Source organism: Diadema antillarum, unplaced genomic scaffold, assembly GCF_040938485.1.
Source record: "Diadema antillarum isolate AM-2024a unplaced genomic scaffold, OU_Dant_1.0 seq00000825_RagTag, whole genome shotgun sequence".
Classification (NCBI taxonomy): domain Eukaryota; kingdom Metazoa; phylum Echinodermata; class Echinoidea; order Diadematoida; family Diadematidae; genus Diadema; species Diadema antillarum.
The window spans coordinates 211,560-233,852 of NW_027271702.1; the positions used below are offsets into that span (position 1 = coordinate 211,560).

At 38.6% G+C, this 22,293-nt stretch overlaps 1 protein-coding gene across 3 annotated transcripts in view; it reads left to right on the forward strand.

Moving 5' to 3' along the window:
- Nucleotides 1-22,293, forward strand: part of LOC139740017 (shootin-1-like) — a 126,228-nt gene that overhangs the window by 30,728 nt on the left and 73,207 nt on the right. Inside the window, exon 1 of one of the 3 annotated variants that reach the window (XM_071650614.1) lies at nt 2,374-4,283. The exons of the other annotated variants lie outside the window; for them this stretch is intronic. Coding sequence (XP_071506715.1) covers nt 4,170-4,283 — 114 coding nt within the window. The 5' untranslated portion in view covers nt 2,374-4,169. Of the gene's footprint in view, nt 1-2,373; nt 4,284-22,293 lie in introns of those variants that run through there. 3 annotated transcript variants of the gene reach the window in all.

Below are 22,293 nucleotides of genomic sequence, written 5' to 3' on the forward strand. Positions count from 1 at the left end.
GAACAGAAAAAAAAATCAGTGTTATCTATAATTGTCTGTACAATTGTTCTGCAGTTGACCAAAATGCAAAAATTCTGTAGATGAAAAGATAGAAGGGGAGAGATTGAAATCTGCCAAATTATCACATTTTGCAAGTCTTCTGAAGTTGGACGCTCCTAGTTCTGACCCAATTGTGAGAGTATTTGGATCTCTACAAATGGAGTTGCCAATTTCGATCATTTTCAATGGATCAGTTTGCATTCTCCGTGGAGGTCAGCCAAGATTTGGTTGTGTGTATGTGTGTGTTTGTTTTTGTTTGTGTAAATTTTCATTCTGGTACTGCATTTTGTGTAAGTGTTAACCACCAAAGTACTTTTGAAGGGAAGTAGAGTGTATTAGAGAGATTAGATCACATCGGTATGATATGAAAGGAGCCTCAAAGGTGGAGAATTGAAGACCAATGTATTGGCAAAACAGATGATAGGGTTTGATGAGGAGATATTGGGAAGACAGTATTCCAGAACAAGATTTAATTTTGACTTCTGTTTGAATGCCATGCATTATATCATAAGGCAGCTCATTGTTGTGTATGTTGATTATGATGCATCATTCAGTCAATGCATATGTGCAAAATGCCCAAATTCACGTCAAGTTTCTTCCTTTATAGTTAGTGTCATCAAGAGAACACTAATGAAGAAAGAAAAATATTAAAAAGATAAATATGCTTTTAAGAAAGTAGAAACCATACATTTGCTTCAACTCTTTTCTTAGATGTTAGATTCTGAAATCTCCAGATCACATTTTGAATCCTGGTTCTTTTTAGGTGTGGAATTGGAGCTGAAAAATGCAGATACCATTAGGTTGGCATTATTTGGGGGTTTTAACCTCCTGTGAGTAGTCAAAACAGTACCAGTTAAGGGCTACAATCCTTTGAGTATAAGACAGAATATCTCTTGTCCTGAGAACCCAAATGGACGATCCGCTTGTCTCCCTGTCTGTTCAAGGAAATCTATTTCTGCCATGTCCGAGTGTAATTCTGTGATTAAGATCGCTGAGAGATGCATGTGTGGCAGTGACCTTGCGTACTATTCGTTTGTCCCCAAACCAGTTTGGGATTACTTCACTTTTCCCCTGTGAGCAACAACCACTGAGCAGCACACAAACTGTCTATAATGTCTGTCTGTCTGTCTCTTTGTCTGACTGTCTGTCTGTTTTAGAATGTGTTTGTTTGTTTGTTTATTGTTTGTTTTTATTTTTAAATAAGTAATATAAAAGTGCATTTTTAGTTGATACCTTTGAGGAGTTTTACACAATAACTTGTTCGTGATCACACTTCACAAACAAGTCCCCAATCATGTCATGAATTTTAGCAACTATTTCCTAGCCATTTCCATGCAGCAACTGTGGCACAGACTCCATTTAGTCTGCCCATTTAACATTTAACTCTTTATTCAGATTAGGCAAAAGTATTTACAAAATATACAGGTAAAGTGGAGGATATTAAAGCAAGGCTCTTTCTTCATCATCATGCTTTTGAGTTCAAACTATTCAAACTTGCCAACATGCACCCAAAATTAAGCAATACTAGATTGGTAAATACCTCTGGACTGCAAATGGCCAAATCTTGATTTTAGAAGCCTGTTTAGGAGAAACTTAATCCACTTTGCTCAGTTGGTATGACACAGATGTAAGAATGCATTTACAAATAAGTTCTTTGTAAGTGTGAATGCCCAGTCTTCCAGTCAGTTTCAAGTCTAAAGGTGAAAACAAATCAAAGGAAACACTGAAAGCTTCATAAAATTCAGACACGCAAGAAAGTGAGTGGGTTCAGTACTTTGACTAAACATAACTCTTTGATAAAACAGAACCTTAAGTCACAGCATCTGTAAATTAGATTACATGATATGTTATTTCCTTGCAATTTTTCTGGGCCTCTTCCTTATGTATTCATTTCATATCTGGTTTGAATTGAATCCATCAAGAAAAGATCACATGTATTTCAAACTAGCAAACAACTCAAAGGTTGTCATATTTAAGTTGCTAACTTGAGCCCCTAGGTTACTTTAACAGGCCAAGCATCTTACTAAACCAATTACATTGTTGTGAAGAAATGGCATTAGAAAATGCCATCAAATTTAAATCAAAACTCAGTTTTGAAAATGCAATTCTTAATATCTGATATAAAGTGCTATCAGAAAATTGTGCATCACAGTAGAGAAAATTTGTAGCCTTGTCTCTATACAAAAAAAAAATCTAGATGCTCCATACTTGATATCTAAACAATAAGGTTATATACAAATATAACTACAAGCTGATACAAGTGCATTTTGAGCATGATTTCAAACTTACGATATAGGTACAACTTGAGCCATTCAATAATTATACACATGTAGGCCCTGTTGCTCTTTGAATATCACACCGAGATTGTGAGTCCAATGAGTGAGATAGCATTTGATTTTTCTTGAATCTACTGAAAGAATAGGAAGATCAACAGAAAATTCAACAGCAATTGACAAATTTGTATTCACATACAATGTAGCTCGATCTAAGCCCTGTTGCAACTGGACACAGGCATCTTTTGAAGCCTTCAAATGAATGTAAAACCAAGCCATTGTCTTTGAATGTGGACATGCCTTTGCCAAAGAATTAGGTTTAAAGAAATCCAATAATGACAAGATTAGATAAAGGCAAGCCATCAGGTATTGTTTCATGGCAGCATCACTTCTGTGGTTACTCAATTCCTTTGTCAAATCTTCAAGTTGTATTGTTGTGCTTTTTAAAGGTTACTATGATATCTTTTATGCCCCATTCCCTATCTTATAAATTCTTGTCTTGTTGACCAAAGATTCTTTTACTTTACATACCCCATTCAGTATATTTGTGAGCAGTTTCCAACGAATAAAATGTTTGTTGTGAACTTTTTTTTAAAACTTTCATCCAATTTACTATCTTTCTTTAGGTTTACATATGTATACATTCCCATGTGCTGAAAAATATGAACATGTTCCATACTAATCTGCGCAGGAAGAAAAGTAATGTAATTGAAAAGAAGTTGGGACGATGCGTTGTAGGATTGGAGGGAGGCATTTGAGGCATCAGCACATGGAGTAACACGGGTGCTCTGTATACCTCCACCCACTTTCGCTGGGGTAAAGCCATGTTCTAAATCTGGCATTTTATGTCACCATAAAATCTTTGCTGCGGACCGACCGAGCAATGGACCGTGAGGGGGCTGAAGACAGGAAGCCAGGAATGTTTGGGCCCTGATGAAAGTTGATTGATAAGCGAGGTTGCGGATGCCAATTTTTTTTTCCTTCTTCTTCTTTTCGTGTTCAAGTTCTTGCTCAAGAGCGGGGAAATGATGGATTCTTAAAGATTGATGGTTGTTGTTTTCTATTTCTTTTTTGTGTTTGTGTGTGCGAGTCTGCCATGCAAGTCCCCTGTGCGGACTTCTCAAGCTGGCTCTCTCTCTGTTTAGCCAAAGGGATTGGCTGCGATCATGCTTGGATTGCCGCTCTCTGATTGGCTGTCCGGACGGCCACCCTGCAGCAGTCTCGGAAGCTCGTGGTTAGGGGAAAAGTTTATGGTGGAGTTGAAGTTCACTTTGCAGTCTTCTCTTGTTTCCTTTAACCTCACCAGACTCTCATCACAGATGCTACTGATTGGGTAGATACTAGCATTGGATGCGAAGGAAAAGTTTCTCCAAGATCTGTCAAGCTGCTGCAAAACTTGTTTAATTCAGTACACTTAGAATGAATAGCATTGTATATAGCAGATAGTTAACAACCATCAGTCAGCTTTTTGACATTGTCATATGGACTGGAAACACGGATTTTGGCAGGAATAACTCAGATTTTTGTGATAGTGTCTTGATGAGCATATGATATAGATGAGGACATCTTTGTGCAATAAAGGCAATGGTGGTTATTGGCTGTTTCATGTGAATTACTCCTCCAATGAAAGAGAAGACAATATCTTGGATGAATACAGACTTTTTGATGCAAGGGAGGGCGAAGTCTTGCTGGAATACATTAAGGAGCTGCGGCAGCGATTCACATTGGAGATGTGAACTGTTTGCTTCGAAGCCATCCCTCAAATGTCATCTCGTCAAGTCTGTTTGAGCAACTTGCAGCATTGTTTCTGATGCTTCTTGACTTTTGGTGAGTTTTGGTGCTTAAAACTGCGTCGCCATGGGATTCCAGAAGAGGAGGGTCCAGGTAGTGTCATCCAATCGGGTCTGCGGTCAGTTCTCCCCAGTGTCCCGCCGCATCAAGTACAAATCCCCAGAGATTGAGATCATACCGGTATGTAAGCCATGACTACTCCTGACAAAACTTCCAGAGAGCTTTATTCCATAAGTTACCACTGAGAAACTTCCTAAGATCATTAGCAAACCACTGTATGCACTGTATATTTCATGCTGTTTTTATTCTCATGAGTTTTGAAGGTCAAACAATATTCACACAATTCAACAAATCACAAAAATATTGACTCATAGGACAAATGTGTTGTCTGTCATATCCAATTTTTGCATTTGCTTTTCTTTTTCTCGTGCAAAATGATAATGTTCAGCAGTCACTTCACTTTATTTGCAACGTCTTGAGACAACGTGCAACTGATTAACAAGGAGAAAAGGTTAAGGCTCTTTAATGAATTGTTTTGTGTTGTGTGCTTCATTTGAGAGATCATTTTTTGACTCACTACCATCCTCTCATCAATTTCCATGTGTTTCAATAGAGAAGAAGATAAGGAATGAAGAGGAAATGTCAACATTTTGATGCCTAAAGCTATTGCAAAATTGGTCACTTGCAAGAAAATATGATTTCCACCCTTAATCAGGAAGATGTTCTCCAATTTGTACCTGATTCTCCAGATGTTCAACAGGTCTCACCTTCTCTTACGCTCCGCATTTCCCTCTCCACCCTGCTGTCGCAATCTCCAGGGGAGATCCTGGATACCCCCTTAATCGCCCCCCAATCGGGGGAAAATCCAAAAGTTGTCAAGGCACAGGAAGCTGTCGCGGTGACACCCACCAAGTATGGTAGAGAAAAAAAATAAAGAGTTCAGTCTGTTCCAATAAGTGTAATATCATACAGAAAATCAGTGTGTATATGATTAGTACCCGCCCAATCCATGGCATATTTGTACCTGTAAGTTAATCCACAGATTATTGGGAGTGATCTAAATTTGTATCTTTCTTGGCAAAGATTTAAAAAGTAAATCATCGTATAACTAAGAAATTGGATATGGAAGAATTATCATCCATAAATTGGACATATTGAGTGTTTTACTAAAATCTTTCTGCAGGTATTGAATCCATGTAATTTTGGGAATATATCCCTTGAGGTAGACTGAAGCTTCCAAAGGCAAACAAAGCAGCATCAAGCCTTCCAATAAGAAGAAATATATCTGATATTTCTTTGGAGTTACACTTTGAATATGTAGGTTCTTTGTCAGTTTTGTTTATGTAATTATACATACCATAGTGTTTCTTTCACAAGAATGACCAAACTCCAAACAGCTTGCGCAATGTCAACCACGAGAACCATGCTTAAAAAGCTGTAACATGCCCAATAACTGTTTGCACAAATAAAGCACAATCTTGTAAATAATCGTTGTTTATCTTCATAAGGGTGTGAATGTGTGCCCTCTAGACTTGTCATAGATGGAATGAGAATAATTTGGGACTGTGCTGAAAGAAAAGTAAACCAATAAAATGCAATCAGTCAACACTATGCTAGTTGTCTAGCCAAAGGTCATCAGATTTGCTCGATAAACTTGGATCTGATATTGCAGCCAATTCTGGCATTGCTGATGTAGAGTGTTACTCTGTCTCAATGAATTGGCACACTTTGCTCGTGCATTTTGACATCTCTTTATGCAGCTGAGATTTTAAAAAGAATTGCATCAATTGCATAAATTCTTTTCAGAGTTTGTATACATAAGAACGTAAGAATGTGAGTATATATTGAAGTATACACATATTTATGCGTATACTAGGAAATTCCATGAGTTTAGCATTTTCATTGCTGTCCTCATTATAAACTACATTCTGGTATATTTTTTTTTCATCAATCTTTAAGACAATCCTTGGAACAATTCATACATTATACTTTAATTAGCTGTCATAGTATAGTAAACAGAGCACAGTATGAATGCAGTTCATTATTTTTTTATTTTCATTCAGTTCAAAGAAAAAACAACAACTTCTAACTGAAAAGAATGAATATAATGATAATATAGTGCTTGTTTTTTTGTGTTTTTTTTAAAGCATTTTTTTTTGCATTTACCTGTAATGCATTGCCACCTGAGCCATTGCAAGCTGCAATGTAATCCACACACACAGTAGCAGTAGCAGTAGAGCGCAAAATAGGAAATCGAACTTTGATACTTGAGTAGGAATGTTACTGCTGTACTTCCCGATCCTTGACAGTCCCCATGCTCCAAAGATATGTTTAAGCCTCTAGCATATAGAAAGAATGTAAAATAAAGCTTGATTCTAAGATTTTTCCTTTCATCACTTCCTTGTGGGCTGATGTTCTCTGGAAAGACTTGAGATGAATATTCTAAGTTCAAGGCTAATTTGTGATTTTTTTTTTTTTTTTGGGGGGGGGGGGGGTGGTACTTTGTTTTATGACAAGATGACTCTAAGCAATTCAAAAATTGCCAAACACTTTCATCATTTGTTTGTTTGTTTGTTTGTTTTTTAGGAGAAAGGTGAAGTTGATAGAATATGAGTAGCATTCCTTGCAAGGTTCAGTGGTAATTAGTATCTCAGGGAAGAAAACAAATAAACAAAAAAACAAACTTTGATATCAAGAAAAAAAAAAGGATATCTATGCCAGTAGTTCGTGATAACAGCTGCTGAGGATATTTTTCAGGACCCAATTTTTTTCAATTTCCTGTGAAGAGGTTGTGTCTGATTGCTATATTGACCGTTGAAATCTGGATCTGTAAGCCATATATCTGAATGCGCACAGTGACAGTCTGTCATTTGGCTAATGCCTCATCCTGACTGTTGTAGAATCATCAGACATTGATTGGTTTGATTACTGTTGATGAATTGATATCTTGCATGTCAGCATGCTGTTGATTGAGTGACCAAAGTAATACTGATGTATGTGTAGTAAAGTTACAAACAGGCTTCTTCTCTTACAGTAGCCATGGAACTCTACCCTCTGAATTTAGACTAAAGCATTTCCTTTGTAAAGGCAGGGGAATGATATTATCACAATATTATGTGTTTTTATACATATTACATATATGTCAGTAATGAGTGCAAGGAATGTGTGCTTTTCATGAAAAATGTGATTATGAGGAATTTTCTTCATGTTATCTTTTTCTCGTACTTACACGGCTGTGACATCACAAATTGTTATAGTTCTTACCTGTAATCTTCTTATCTTACTGAAACTGAGAATTCACAACTTTAAGATGGATTCTCCCATTTTCTTCAAATGTTATTGATGTGCTCTAATAGTATTTTTGCATTCACTCAATCCACATGATTGTATGTGTATGGTTCATTCTGCCTTTAAAGATCCTATATGAAGGGAATAAATGTTCGTAAAATTCGTTTGTAGATGAAATATATGTTGGTAATTGACCAATTATGCAAAAAGTTTGGCTCAAATCCCCGCAAGCATCTAGATATCCGCTATTTGCAAGTCCCAAACATCCCCCTCCCTCCCCCTCGAAAACCAGCCACAGTACGGGACTCCAAAAGTTGTGACGTCACGCCAGGGTAGTTAGAGCCACGGGCCCCGGATGCTCTGTAGAAAAGCATTTGGCATCGGGAAAGAATTTCTGTCAATTTTTTTTCAAAGTCTGAAATCTCTGCTATTTATACTTTTGACACCAACTCTTTACTGTTTGTCTACACTTAATAGTATTATCATGAACTGCTTCTTCTCAAACAATTATTTTGTATTACTATGATCTGCAACAAGCCCAAATTTCACACAATTATCACAATTTTCTCCTCATAGTTTTGGTGCGAAAGTAGATCCGGTCGGCCGTCGGTCGGTATGACGTATCACCTCGCAGCTCGTATCGTATGCATTGTACGTACGTGCGTGCGGTTCACATTTGTATCATCGTAACTTTTTCATAGCGGTTCGTTTCGAAATTTCGCGTCGATCAATTTTGAGCTTTCACTCCTTCCGAAAATGGCCGAGAACAGTGAGTTATCAGAGTGATCTTTTTATGGACTTTGAGGAGTACGTTAGTGAAGAGGAATGAAGCGACAAAAGCAGAGAAGGGGACGAGAATATAGACGAGGACGATGGAAGTTGGGAAGATGTAAGCTGGGGAGAGGACGATGGAGAAGTGGGAGAGCAAGGTGCTGTCGACGTCAATCCAGCCGGGGAAGCAGCGGCAGGGCCACGGGTGCCGCAACCCTATTGTCATGAGCCGCTGCCTTTCGATGGAGATGGAATGGCAAACGACGGGGATGCTCCTCGTCTCGATTTTAGACATATTCATTAAGACATATTTCAAATTTCATGGCGAAATGATGTTTCTATCTTGAGAAATTTAACTTTGAAATCACAGCAATATCACCCCATTTTTTTACGAGCACGCATGAAAATGTGACCCAAATCATGTTTGCAAACAACGCCGAAAAGCTGCATTCGCGTGTGGATCTCCAGCGATCAGATAATGAGCGTACAGCGGTTAGAAAATACGCGTAACAAGCGCAGAAGCCACTCCCCCTATGTGTTGTCATACCCTGTGTGCGCTGCGTGCGTACGTACGTGCTCGGTATTCAGTTTACATTCGATTCACATGTACCGTATTGAGCGCCCTACAACACGTACGAACCCCGCGTATGTATGCAGGCGCAGCTAGCTAGCAGCAGCTAGGCAGCCCCGCCGGTAAAATTCGGGGAGCCGAGCGGACGAGAGAGCATCGCGATTGCAAGCCAGGGCAGCCGGCATGGCGAGCATGGTTACGTTCGCACTTTGGCTAAGCGGACATGATTGTATTCACAACCGACTTCTCGGCTTTATAGTGCCAGTGACTCGAGCATCGCGAGTGCACTTTCGAAATATAAATGCCATATAAATGAACAACGATAAGATCATAACCAATCCACAAGTAAACTAATAATAGTAGACAGAAATTTAGTCTGGTTGTTTTGCAAGACGTACGTGATTTGTGAGCGTGACTGTATCCGATATGTACAGTACAGGGTGCGTGCTATGCTGTGATGCGTGTTGTAGGCCTATAGGAGCTATCGCAAGAGACACCAGCCCAGTTTCCTGCCTCGATATGCACATCATACACAACACATACACACACACACGTAGTGACACACACACACAGAGGTAGCTCTTTGCTGGCAGCATCTGGCGTCCGCACCGTACCGCGCGCTGGCACGTACAGAGTCGCATCACTCGCGGATTAATCTTTTACGCGGGACGTTATTTTTCCAACCAAAATAAAACTAAAAAAGTCCTCTCAAAATTCTAAATTTTCTGAATATTATGTGATGTATCAAAAAATCGTTCACTAGAACATTTTTTTCTAATAATTCTTAAACAAATTAGAACATAAAATCCATCATAAGAGAGCGATATGACGCAATTTTAAAGCTTTGACAGCACTGCATTTGCGTGGACATAAGAGGGAATACCCTTACGTGACATCATAATCTAGGGGTCTTGACTCAACGGGGAATAAGGCTTCGATATTTTGACGAAATTTGAACGCATATTCCTCAAAAACCAACCTTTTTAGGGGTTTGAAAGATGTGAGATAGGAAAGTATGGTTAATAAGCCTTTCAAAAACACAAACAGTCCAGTTTTTGGCGATCGGCTTCTTATGTGAACTTTAAGGAACTGAATATCCTACTAAGGGCATATCCATCATTGCCTTTTCTCCTACAAAGTTGTTGTTGGTTTTTTTTTTTTTTTTGCAAACAAGGGATATAGTTTGTAGAACATTATAGGCAACATCATCTACAGAGTATAAGAACATTTCATCTTCATATGAACAGGTGTTTTGATGGGTCCAAGATACTGTAAGCCTCTGTTGTACACAGACAGTGGTATTATGTGACTTTGTGGGCTCAAATATGTCGCAGCATAGAATTTCATAATGATTGCAAGTAATTAAAAAATATATAATATATTTTCATAATTCCATGAGGTTCATTGCCACTTCAGTTATAGTGCTTCAGACAGTGTGATGATTTGTTTCAATGTCTTCAAGTCACTTCTGTGATATTTTGAAAATTGATATATGAGAGATAGATAGATACATTGATTTAATGATTAACTGAAGTGATTGCTTGATTTAGCAAGAGCAAAGGACATGGAATTTTGGTTACAGGCATAACTTCTCTGCATCGTTTGTGTACATTCATGCCTTTTCTGTTGCCATGAAATGTTGACATCTATGTTTGGATCATGACAAATGAACTCCAAGTTAGCTTGACATTGCTTTGTATGGAACCAAGACCAGATGAAAAGCATCCCTTTGTATTGTACACAGAGACTTTTTAGCAATTTTTCTGCAGATGTTGATGTTGTCCAGTGCTCAGGAGAGGTGAAATCTAATTAGGATTCGATGGAAATTGAATGGAAATGTGGTGAAAATTCACTAGAATATTTCTTGAGGACTTCGTAGAAAAGCATTAGCCTCTTAACTACGTTAGTAGCCACAGGAGTTTCTGCGTGCTCACAAGGTAAGTAACATCATTAGAGTGAAATCCATAGGTACATCCGAATTTCATTAGCAGCAGGTAATTAAGTGCGAAAGGGCCGGGTCCCTTTGGAGAGGTTTTATGAAGTCTGCTCTTGATGGTGTGAGCTAGCAATAGTGTTAGGGCTTGAGCCGGTGAAACCACTCATACTCTACTTATTAAGCAACCTGTTGAAGTACATCAATGCCTCATTCCTTAATCTGTAGCAAAGCAAGCGCACATGGTACAGGTTGATTAGACCTACACCACAGATATCTTTGACATACCGATTAATTAACTACAGCAAAGTTCAACCGTCAAAGTTTTCATGGTACCTATGAAGTTGCCTATCGTGCCATGTATGTAACTAAATATTTGTGAATCTAAGAGGGAATATCTTTCATATCGAATTAAGTTTTAACTGCCTGCTACATGATGGGTTCTGCTGTGTAAGGAAGGCCTCCCGCAGGAAGTTTCCTGTAGGTATGACCCATATGCCCCCTACAATTCCAATCCCCCCATTTCTTTACTCAAATTATACAAAATTTTGATTGTCAACCTAGCCTTTTGTGATATTTCTGTCATATTCCTGAAAATATCAAAGAGGGTCACTGACCCCTCTTGCCCCATCTTCATGATCAAGTGTACCTATAATGAAAGGTATCTGTCCTGCTTGAAACTGTATTTTCCTTTCTGATTATTTTCATTTGATACAGTAATTCTACTCCATGCATGTAGATGTCACAATACTTTAATCGACTTCACATGTACAAAGCTCAGAGTCACATGCACCAAAGAAATGTACCGTATTTCAAATCAATAATATGAAGGTGTCTTTAAAACAGAATTGAATAGAAAATGCAATCACTTTTATTTTCTGAGTCAAGCATTTTTGATAGATCAGATTTCAGTTTGTATAAGGGGTTATTATTTGTAACTGTCAGTGCTACCAAACATGATTTGCAAGTATTTAGGATTGTGGTGTACACAATCACAGTATGTTTTTACAGTCTGCAAATTGGCAATGCTACTGCTGTATGGCAGTGGTGTGTGGTGATGCTCTTCCTTGTAGTAGTTGTAGTAGTATCGAGCTATATGTTACCTCCATGAAGGAAGTCATTCGCATCAATCAGTGTTGTCTTTTCCACCTTCTACCTACATGATGGTGGGAAACCTTTGCACTCAAACAGTTACAGTAAACTTCCTCTTTCCTACCGGGGTGTTTCTAGGTAGTTGCCCTGAGTTGACAACTTATGTCTAATGTTTTTCACATTTGCCTTTCAGTTGGCCTTCATTGTCAAAACAGTGACTGACTTCCTTTAAACTTCCTAAACTGGCAGTCTTTTTCCAGGAGACAAAAGATAACTATTTCCCCTTCTTTTCCTTCTTATTTCTGACTGCCTACTCTATTGTTAGTGGTATATCCTTGATAGTAACAAGTTCATTTCTTTAAATCAAACTATGTCATCATTACGTTGAGTGGAATATCATAGATTCGACTAGAGATATGGATATTGATATGGCTTCTTGCAAATGACAACTCTCATGCTGACTTGCGAGATCACCCAATATGTGGAACTGTATACCAGCAGCTCATGTTTCAGCAGATGCCACATCAAATCATCTCATGAGTGTGTATGGACAATGCAACACCTTTACATTCAGCAAAATGTACAAGCTATTTGCAGAGAAAATGGTGCACCAGAAAATCTATAATGTAAATTTGCTTTTACGAGATGAGTAACTAGGGGGCATCAAGTATTTTCCATATTATTATTATCATAAACAGTTAAGTTTCAAGATATTTTATACTAAACATAGCTGCTTCAATTTACATGTGATATTGTGAACAAGTTAAAAAAAACTGTAACTTTTGAACCAATTTAAGTGTGATTTCCTGCAAACTTTGCAGATGTGCACTACAAATATGTTTGCATTCACTGGATCCACACATCGAGGGTGAATTCTCCTTTAATAGGAAACATATCAAACAAGGATAGGAGTGCTGAAAAGCTTAGCATATGAAACTATAGCAACCAGCTTGTGTAAATGGTCAAATAAAGTTAGCCTTTCAAAAGCCCTTACAGTCTTTCATTGCATCTTCCTGGTCAATGAATTTGACATGCTGGAGTAGTGTGTTTCACAGGGCATGTATTTCTTAGTTGGATGGAATACAACAATCAGCAAGTCATGTGACCTAGCAAGATTGTACAGCTCCAATACATGCTTTTTAACTATCTACAAGACCTTTCAAGACCTTTTTGCAATATGATTGTACAAGTATCTCGAGTATCTAGTCCACTTCTCTTAGAACAAGGTCATACTTTTTTTCTTCTCCTTCTTTGGTTCTGGAGAGAAAAAAAAAAATCCAGTCCCAGGGAGAGGCATCCCAAGAGATGCTAGAGAGGAAAGAGACAGGGAGGGGGCGAAAATACAGATGTCGAGGAACGGGGCCTCGGGAGGAACTTGCCGAAATATTCTGCTGATTAATAACAACACCCCAGTGCTGAAAACCCGTAGATCCACTCAGGACTTTGGGAGGGGTCGACAACCTTGAGGGATATCGGTCGGTATTAACTATCCCGTCTGAGTCTCACTCAGACCGACACCTAGCAGAGCTGCCCAGAGTTCCCAATTTTGCGGGAGGCTCCCTGAAAACTCGAGCAACGTATCATATCCTGATACAAGGAAATAAAAGCCTCCCTTATTTGAGAGATAATTGGGTCTGTTGAGATGTATGTAATGTTCAGCTGTACAATATATCTCCTTGATTATTCAGTAGAACCTCTGTGATTATATATGAGAATGTTGCCAGCCTGCACTGGTAGAGGTGCTTGGCAAGCATTTTGTGAGGTGAATCATCTTGTGAAATACTATAGCTTTGTCTGATACTGTATACACCAAATATTTCACGAGGTTTTTATTTTCGCAAATTTGGCGAGTCAGATGCTATTTTGCGAAATTAAAGATACGCGAAAATATTGACTCTGATTCCGATGTGGATGTGATGTACACATGTACAGTTCTCCGTTCAGCGCAGGACCCCATGATTGCAAATTTAACCACTCGCGAAATCGTCGGGAATTTAGACTCGTGAAATATATGATGTATACAGTAGTAGGAGGAGCCCTCTGGATTCTGAAAAAAAAAGTGGAAGGTCTGAAAAAGATACAGGCCAAAAGTACACTGGAACCTTGTCGTAACAAGGACCTAAATACCATGAGAGTTTCCTTGATATGTCATGTTTCTCACTATATCAGGGTTATTAAAGCAAAACAAAAAAAAATGTAAAGACCTGGGACCTGCAAAATCTGCTGTCTGCTACATTTAACAACGTAGATGCAACCTGAATTTCCTAGTCTGTTGTATTTTCTTTCCTTTCTTGCTTGTGCATAACTTTTCATTGCCTTGTACAAGTTTAACAGCTCTTACAGTTTTAAAATGATTTTTCCATTTTGGGGGCAAATTTTCCCCATGTAATTGGAAAGTACATCATTCTACCGGGAGTGACAAGTGTCACACCCCACACCCCTCCCAGGAAGCTGAGGACATGCTGGGAAGGGTGTTTGGTGCTGACCCAGTTTTACCTGCCCTGATAGCAGGTGGCAGGTGTATGTGTGTATATGTGTATGAGTGTATGTACATGCATACTTTTGAAGTGGAAAGACCAAATTCATCATTAATTTGACCAGTGGGTCATTTTATAGAGCAAAAGCTTGCTTGATATAGATGTTGCAGATGTTGCACTACTGAATTTGCCAAAAAAAGCAACAAAAAGTTCTAACCCTTGTTCTGATATAATAAGGTTGTATTTGTTGCAATATCAAAGGCAGTGTTCTTTTTTGAAAATTGGCCTATAACTTTTCAATTTGATTAAAATTATCATATTTAGTAAAAGAAAACACATAAAAAAGTGGCAGCTTCTTGTAGGTCAAAGAGAAGAGATAAAGAAAGAATTCTTGAAAGTTTTACAAGTTTTCCCAGAGTGATGATATCAGTCGTAGCCAAATTATTATGCAAATTGGATGAATATCATGAGTTTGTGATGTCAGGGAATTTACAATTCTGACTGTACACGTGCATGCAAATCTTCAAACTCTAGACATCTCCTTTTTTGACATTTATTCAAGGAAAGATAAATCTAATTACTCACATCACCATGATCTTGCATTGTCACAATTTGGCACTGACTTCTTTGTGAAGAAGAGAGGTCTTTATTGCTTTGTTATTGAAAAATATGATTTATGATAGTTTGCAATGAGAGTAAAGAGATGACAATATTATTACCTTGTGTAATATTCAAATGTGGATCCAATATCCGTCTAATCGTGTTGTTTCTTGAAAACTTGTAGAAATCTGTAATGCATAACTTTTGCTCATCTTTTAGCTGAATTTAATGTAACTTTTAAGATTTTTTAATGTTTACTCCATTCATTGGAGTCAGCTTTTGTTATGAAGTAGAGTTTCTCTAAGTAGACATAAATTTCAAGTCTTTTCCCCCTGTAGGATGGGAAGCATTATATTCCTTTTTCCTCAGTCCCTGTGCCAATTTATGGTAGACGATTTTATTGGTGCGCTTAGTGTGCAATTACCTGCGCAGTAAACGCCATGTCAGATTGTTTACGAGGAAGAAGATGCAGAGGCTTGATACGGGGACCTGCTTCCTGAGATATGTCGATATCTTACCCAGATAAACATCAAACTCGTCAGCCTCAGCTGCTAGCCTGTCAATTTGAGCTCTTGACTCTAACTCTTCTCTCTCTCTCACACCTCCTCCCTCTGAATTTTCTCCTCTCTATCACTTATCCCTCTTCCATCTCTCTTTCCTACCAATTGCCATGCTCTCTCCCCATACTCTTTCAATTTCACTCCCTCTCGCTCTCCTCTCTCTTCCTTCTCTCTTTCCTCTCTTTTCTATCCCTCCCTCCCCTCTCCTTGTCTGGCTCTTCTTTTTCTCCTTTTTCTTTCTCTCTTGTTCCATCTTTCCCTATCTTCCCAACACTTTCCTTCCCTCGCTCATTTTTTCCCAACTCTCCCTTTATCTTCCCATTTCTTTCCGATGCTCTTCTATCTCTGTCTTTCTTTACCTTCTTCTATCTCTCCCCTCTCTTCTTTTCTTCCAAACTGCCTCTCTCTCTCTCCATCTCTTTCCTTCTGTCTCTCTCTTCCAATCTTCATTTTCTATCTCTCCTCCCTCTCCCTGTCTCTTTTCTTCCTCTCTCCTTTGCATTCACTCTCACTCTATCTTCCCTGTCTTCCCAACACTCTTCCCTCATTTTTCCCAACTCTTCGTCTATCTTTCTGTTTCTTCCCTATGCTCTCCCATCTCTGTCTTTCTTAAACCTTTTCTATCTCTTTCCCTCTCAACCTTTCTCTTGATCTCTCTTCAATCTCTTCATCCCTTCTCCTTCTCTCTTCTCTGCCTTCATTTTCAATCTCCCTCTCAGTCTCCTCCATTTCTTCCGGCCTTCCTCTCTTCCACCCCCTATCTTTCTCAGTTCGCTGGTTTCCACCCCCCCCCCCCCCCCCCCGTTCTTCTTGCTATCCTTTCGGAGAAACTCCATCATATCGACGCAGTTCACAGTAAAGATAAAATGTTCTCAGGAATGCGGCGATCACTTGTCAGCTGAACTTATCAAAGGAAACAGGTCCGTGTAACATTTTTGGTCTCGCATATCACACATGCTCTCCTCACATTTACTAAAGCTAACATTCTTGAAACCTGTAGAGACTTCTTTCCTCCTTCCTCCCTTTCTCCCCCCCCCCCCCATCTCTCTCTCTCTCTCTTCCTCATTCTCATTTCCTCAAACTCTGTTCTTATCATGTGGACTGCTTCAAGTGCAAGTGCAATCTTAATGCTTCCATGTATACAATAATTCATAATCAACACACAGGTTCTGTGATATGAAAGTGGTGAGATATCTTTTCCACCGGTGTGGAGGATGGGTTCATGGTAGGTCATACTTTGGAAATACTGCCTTGTCTGTTCTGTCTGGCAAGATTTAAAATCAGTGTGAAAGAGTTGAGCGATATCCTTTTCAAGAATCTTCATATTCTTTTGCCACACAAGAGGAATATTTTTGCAAGATACACAATCACCATTGTGCAATGTATTGCTTGATGCAGACTGTTTTTATAGGCAGTATACCCGAGAATGATCATATGATCACTCATTGTAGATATTACATTGGGCACTGTCCTGGTGTGATCAACATAAACCAACGCCTCGTATTATTTGTGAGCCTTCCTATGGAGGGGGGGAGATGAGTTCCTTATATAAACTCACTGTACTCCCCATTGACCCATCCTTACAGCAGCTAGGAAGTGGCAGATTCCCACAAGCCCAGGGTCTATCACGCCTCAAGTAGACCATGACGGTTTTATCAAGGCCTGCCGAGTTCCTTTCCAAGCTAGCTGGCTGCGCTTCTCCTCGCTCCCCCCCCCCCCCCCCTCCAGCCTAGCTTCCAGCCCAAGGATTGTTTTTCTCACGACTAGCAGCCTGCCATAATCAATAGATGTTTCAATCTGGAAAGAGACTATCCTTCCTGGTTTATGAAGCTGCAGATACACTCGGCATATTGTTGGGAAATAATCTCAGTGTAAGACTGCTGTGTCTATGTATATTCTACATGGTATCAATTTAATATTTAATCAATATGTCTCAGTATAGCCTAAACTTTTGAAAACTTAGGCCACCCTTCTTCCCCCTTCTCCCAGCTGCCTTTATCCTCTGTAGGCAGCAAAGGTGACCTGGATGAAACTTTACTCACCAAAACCATCATCGTGATAGTCTTTACAATAGGAGACCAACTTCACAGTCTTAAACGTGGGTATTCAGGTATATGAAGGATTTATTCGTTGGACCACTTAGACTGCCACTTCTATGTTATCCCCATGTGTAGTGTGAGACCTGAGACAGCATAAATTTGCAGCCATTTTATTGGGCCCTCATATACAAAGATGCCATGTAGGTCAAAATGTCTACATGACTTTTTATAGTCATCACATTTTCTGTTTATGGTCTTTTTGTTCTCAACTTAAAGATTTCCCAGCCTGAAAATTCTGACGAAAAGAAAAGAGAAGGGAGAGATCACTATCGATAATTCCCCCCTCAATTTCTATTCCCCCATCTTCATACAGAATATTGGGTGTAGGAGGTAGCTAAGTTTTAATGCTTGGCAGATCTTTAGACCCGCGGGCCCCCTTAACTGGGGCAGCCCATGAAATGTCTTTCCTCCTGAAATCTGTCCTATCTGGCCAATTTTTCTTCTCTGTCTCCAGCTCATCCTCAATTCTTGCATCTACAAGAGATACTCTTATCTTGTTTCCCTGAAGTACCAGGGGCACTTTTGCAATTTGCTCTCACACACTTGAAAGGAAAAAAAAGGGTACTTTAGTTAAATTGTGTGCCAAGAGACATGTATGGACCCAATCAAAAAGGTTTATGTCATTTGTAAGTCTGTCCTATGTGTTTAAGTCAAAACTTGTAGTTGTGCTTGATATCATTTTCCTTACCGCCCCCTTCCCCTTGTCAAAAGAGAAAAGAAAGCAAAACCTCAAAAACGAAAAAAAAAAAAAAATGTTTGCCAGAGAAATATGTTTTGTACAGTTTCATGCCTCACATATCCCATGATAAACCGTCATTGGCAGTGAGGCTGTGGTTATGTACAAGGATTTTATTGCGTGTAAATAATGATAGTATAATACACATGTTTTTTGTTGTTTGTTTGTTGTTGTTTTTTTACTGGTCAATGTTGTCATTGTCCCATGCACCTATACTACATAGTATTTTGTGCTAGACTGAGAAAGAGCACACACTTTTTTTTTTTTGCAATATTGCAATAGGAAATCACAAAAGAAAGAGAAACTGATCCATTTTTTTTTTCAAATCGAATAACAAAACAAAAAGACTAGTGTTGCCTTGTCGATGTAGGTCATATTTCTGAACACTGAATAAGTACAGTCAAATCTGGCATGATATTTTTCTTCATAAAGTAACCATGTTAGACCTGATCCCCAGACATGTAGCCTTGTTGGAATCATTGCATGTAAACATGCCTTTTGTCAATTAATTTGCAATTCAGTGTCTCTCTGCTTTTCCCAAAGAAATAGGAACACGTGATTGTGCATGTGTTCAATTACTGAGAACAGAAATCTGCAGTTTCCTCTCAAGAACAAGAGCATTTGGTTCGTCGTATGATCACATGAGCTTGTGATGGGTTCGCGAGTTGAACACTCATGTAACATTTGTGAGGTGACATGAAGCATACAAAAGTGTATTTATGCGTATACAGAATTGTAATTATGGATTCATGTCTGATCATGTACTGTATACACTATATATTTCACGGGGGTTTTATTTTCGCGAATTTCGCGAGTCGGGAGCTATTCGCGAAATTAACAACACGCGAAATTACCTTCCAAAATGAATCCCTTGCCTTGATGATACGAACATTTCAGTACTAGTATACCATGTCACGGCTTACCGAACAGACCATACTCACTGGCTAAGCTTGTTTACGTACATATAGCACATCCACGTCTACTTACGAATACTGTAGAGAGCCAATCCATTATCGCAAGGGGACCACTCGTCAGAAATCTAGTGCAATTGACTTAACCACTTCAAAAATGTCGAATTCTAACTTACTAGTTCGCAGAGTTTGGTAAGTTTTTTCATGCAGTGTATAACTAGTTTCATTCTTATTTGTTAATACAATGTAAGTTGAAAATTCACACTTTCTTTGCCATTTCATATTTTATCTGGTCCCCCAATCGCGAATTTAACCACTCGCGAAAATGTGTGACAGCGGCAATTCGCGAAAATTTATGTACGCGAAAATTATAGCGTATACAGTATACATTATGCATCTCTGTATATGAATACATATAAATACATATATATCATCTCTATATATGAATACATATATGTATGTATACTTATTGTATGAAGAGAGAAAAAAAGGTCGAGAGGGAGAAGAAAAAGCACAAGAGGGGAGAAAGATGGGTATTCATGGAAATTTTGGCAGGAAATTGCTCTGGTAGTATTCTCATTACCTCAATTACTTCCCAAGCGGGAAGCTCTGGTTGGTTGCTTCCTGATTGAGTTTTTTTCTGTTTTCTGTTTTTTTTTTCTTGGTTGATAGAAACCCAGAGAGATAAGAGTAGAGAATAATAGAAGAGATAGAGAGGAAGAATATGTACAAAGATTGAGGAAGTAGCATTAAAAGAAGGAACAAATTTAATTTATTTCATTTGGAGGATCACGCTTGTTCAGATGCTGAGAACACACAAGGCAGAGTTTCCGTGCTGTATCTGATAAAAGTCTATTTCTAGTGGTGAATGTTTGCAACCCAGCAGCGATATTAGAAATTAGTGATGTTGTTTAGATTTTTTAAAAGTATTCTTATTTGATAAAAATTGGTGTTAGCTATGTTTATTTCCGTGCTGATATTAAAAAAAGATATATGATAATGCACAAACAAGACAAATTGTTTTTGTGTGATAAAAGTTGGTCTTCGGAAGTGAATATCTCTTACCCTATGATATCACGTGTGAGTACACGCGTGTACCCATGCACAAACAGAGCAAGCAGGTTAGATAGAAACTGATGTTGCTTAAGTTAATATTTTCAAAACCTTCATGACACAAAAAAAAGATCAGTGACAATGCACCAGAAAAAGCAAGCTGTAAAACAATATTTTGGTCGCATGACCACTTCTGTTTTTTCAGCATGCCCTAGCATTGCCATGTACAATGAACTGTTATCTTAGATGGAATGTTTGCACAGATGCTACATTGACTTCATTGCAAATGCAGAAAGTATGGAAAATATATGAGGGATATTTTCATCATTGTTTATGTGATGTAATACTAGCATGAGAGTAGAAATGTATACTTATTTTGATTGCCGTATTTGTCTATTATATGTATGCAGTAGATATAATCCAAAATGTTTGAAATTCAATTCAAAGTGACTGAGAACCAAAAATCATGCAATAGATTCTGTCTCTGCAGTAACCCATGCTAAATCATATGGTTTGTCGGTGAGGTTTTCTAATTAATTAATCTTTGTGGTGAAAGTATTAAATCATGACCTTGATTCATATTCAGCACACGTGGCATCATTACTTTTCACCGTCATTTCTTTATATGATGTTGAGTGAAAAAGACTCCAGCAATATGCCTCGCAATGGCTCTCGGATGAGGTACCAGGCAAGTCACTGCTCTGAAACAGATGAAAGGAATAAAACCAGAATGCAGACATATTGTTCCAGATGAGCCGAGTGTACCCATGGGACAGCAATCCCAACAATTGGCTTTGCTATGTGGGACTATGGTGAGTGAGGCAGTGCGCAGACAATTAGCGCTCAGGATATTCAATACATTTCGGGAGCATTCGCCAAATGACCATCCCTTATCAGCCGTATTAACTCATGCGAGCAGTGCCTGTACCCCGACCATTGTCTCAACGACAGAAATCTGAATTCTGCTAATCCCTCTGATCCGATGACTAATCGTCCATCAGTGCCAGTCTGTCCACCTGTAATTTGATTCGGTGGCGGCTAGAAATTTGAAGTTTAAGGGTGTAATCAGATTTGGTTAGAGCTCGCTGTTACAGGACACAAGTTGTACTCAAGATGTCTGACATCGCACTGGAAATATCACTGACCGCAGTCTAGGATATTTCTTTGTGCTGTAAACAGTGTTCTAATAAAAGTGACTGCTTATTTCAAACTCTGCTTTCTATTTTTACCTGGGATTGACAGATTTCAATTAATCTAGTTGGAATAAAGAGATGCTGTTTTTCTTCCACTTTACACGTTGTCCTGTTTACAATGAATAAACAAAGAGTCAAGCTATAGTACCGATGAAACAAGTATTTGCAGCCAAATAGGTGCTATTAGTGATCTGTTTCTGGCAACATTCTACATGGAATGGTTACTGAACTGTCAAACAGACCATTTCTCTCCTTTTAGGTCAGAATCTGACTATAGCAGCAATTTTCCTTTTAAAGTGCCTGTAATTTTTCATTCTTTACTGTTATTTCCCTAGAGTGGATGTAAAAAAAAGTGCCCTTTCAGACAGGCATATGTTAAATCTCTTTAGATGCATGTTTCATGCTAATTCAAGTTATTTTTGTATAAAGCCTGAAAGCATTCTCTAGTCATGTTCATCCACAACATGTTTCTGAATGCATGTTTGGCCAATTGTATTCTTGAAAGTGTTTTCCTATCGAGTTTTGTTTCATTCTTGGTGCATGTATGTCGGACTCTGAAGCATTTTCAAGGAGGAGGAGCTATTTTCCTCCTCATTCACTTCTCAGCCAGGAAACTGTATACCTCTCAGATCAGCATGTTTGTACATAATATGCACTCTTGCATGCCTGTATGCTGAGAGCTGTGTGTTTGATTGGCAGCTCCAAGGGCTTGCCATATGGAATAATGTTTTGATTCTGCAGTTGATGAAGAGATTTACCTCAGTGTCTGAACAATCTGTAACTCATGACCAGAGTTGGAATCACACTTGAGAAATATGATAACAGATGAAAACTTTTTGCAGTGTGAAAGTGGACATCAGTGGTTTATAAGATGAACAATCTGCTACTTATAACCATTGATAGATC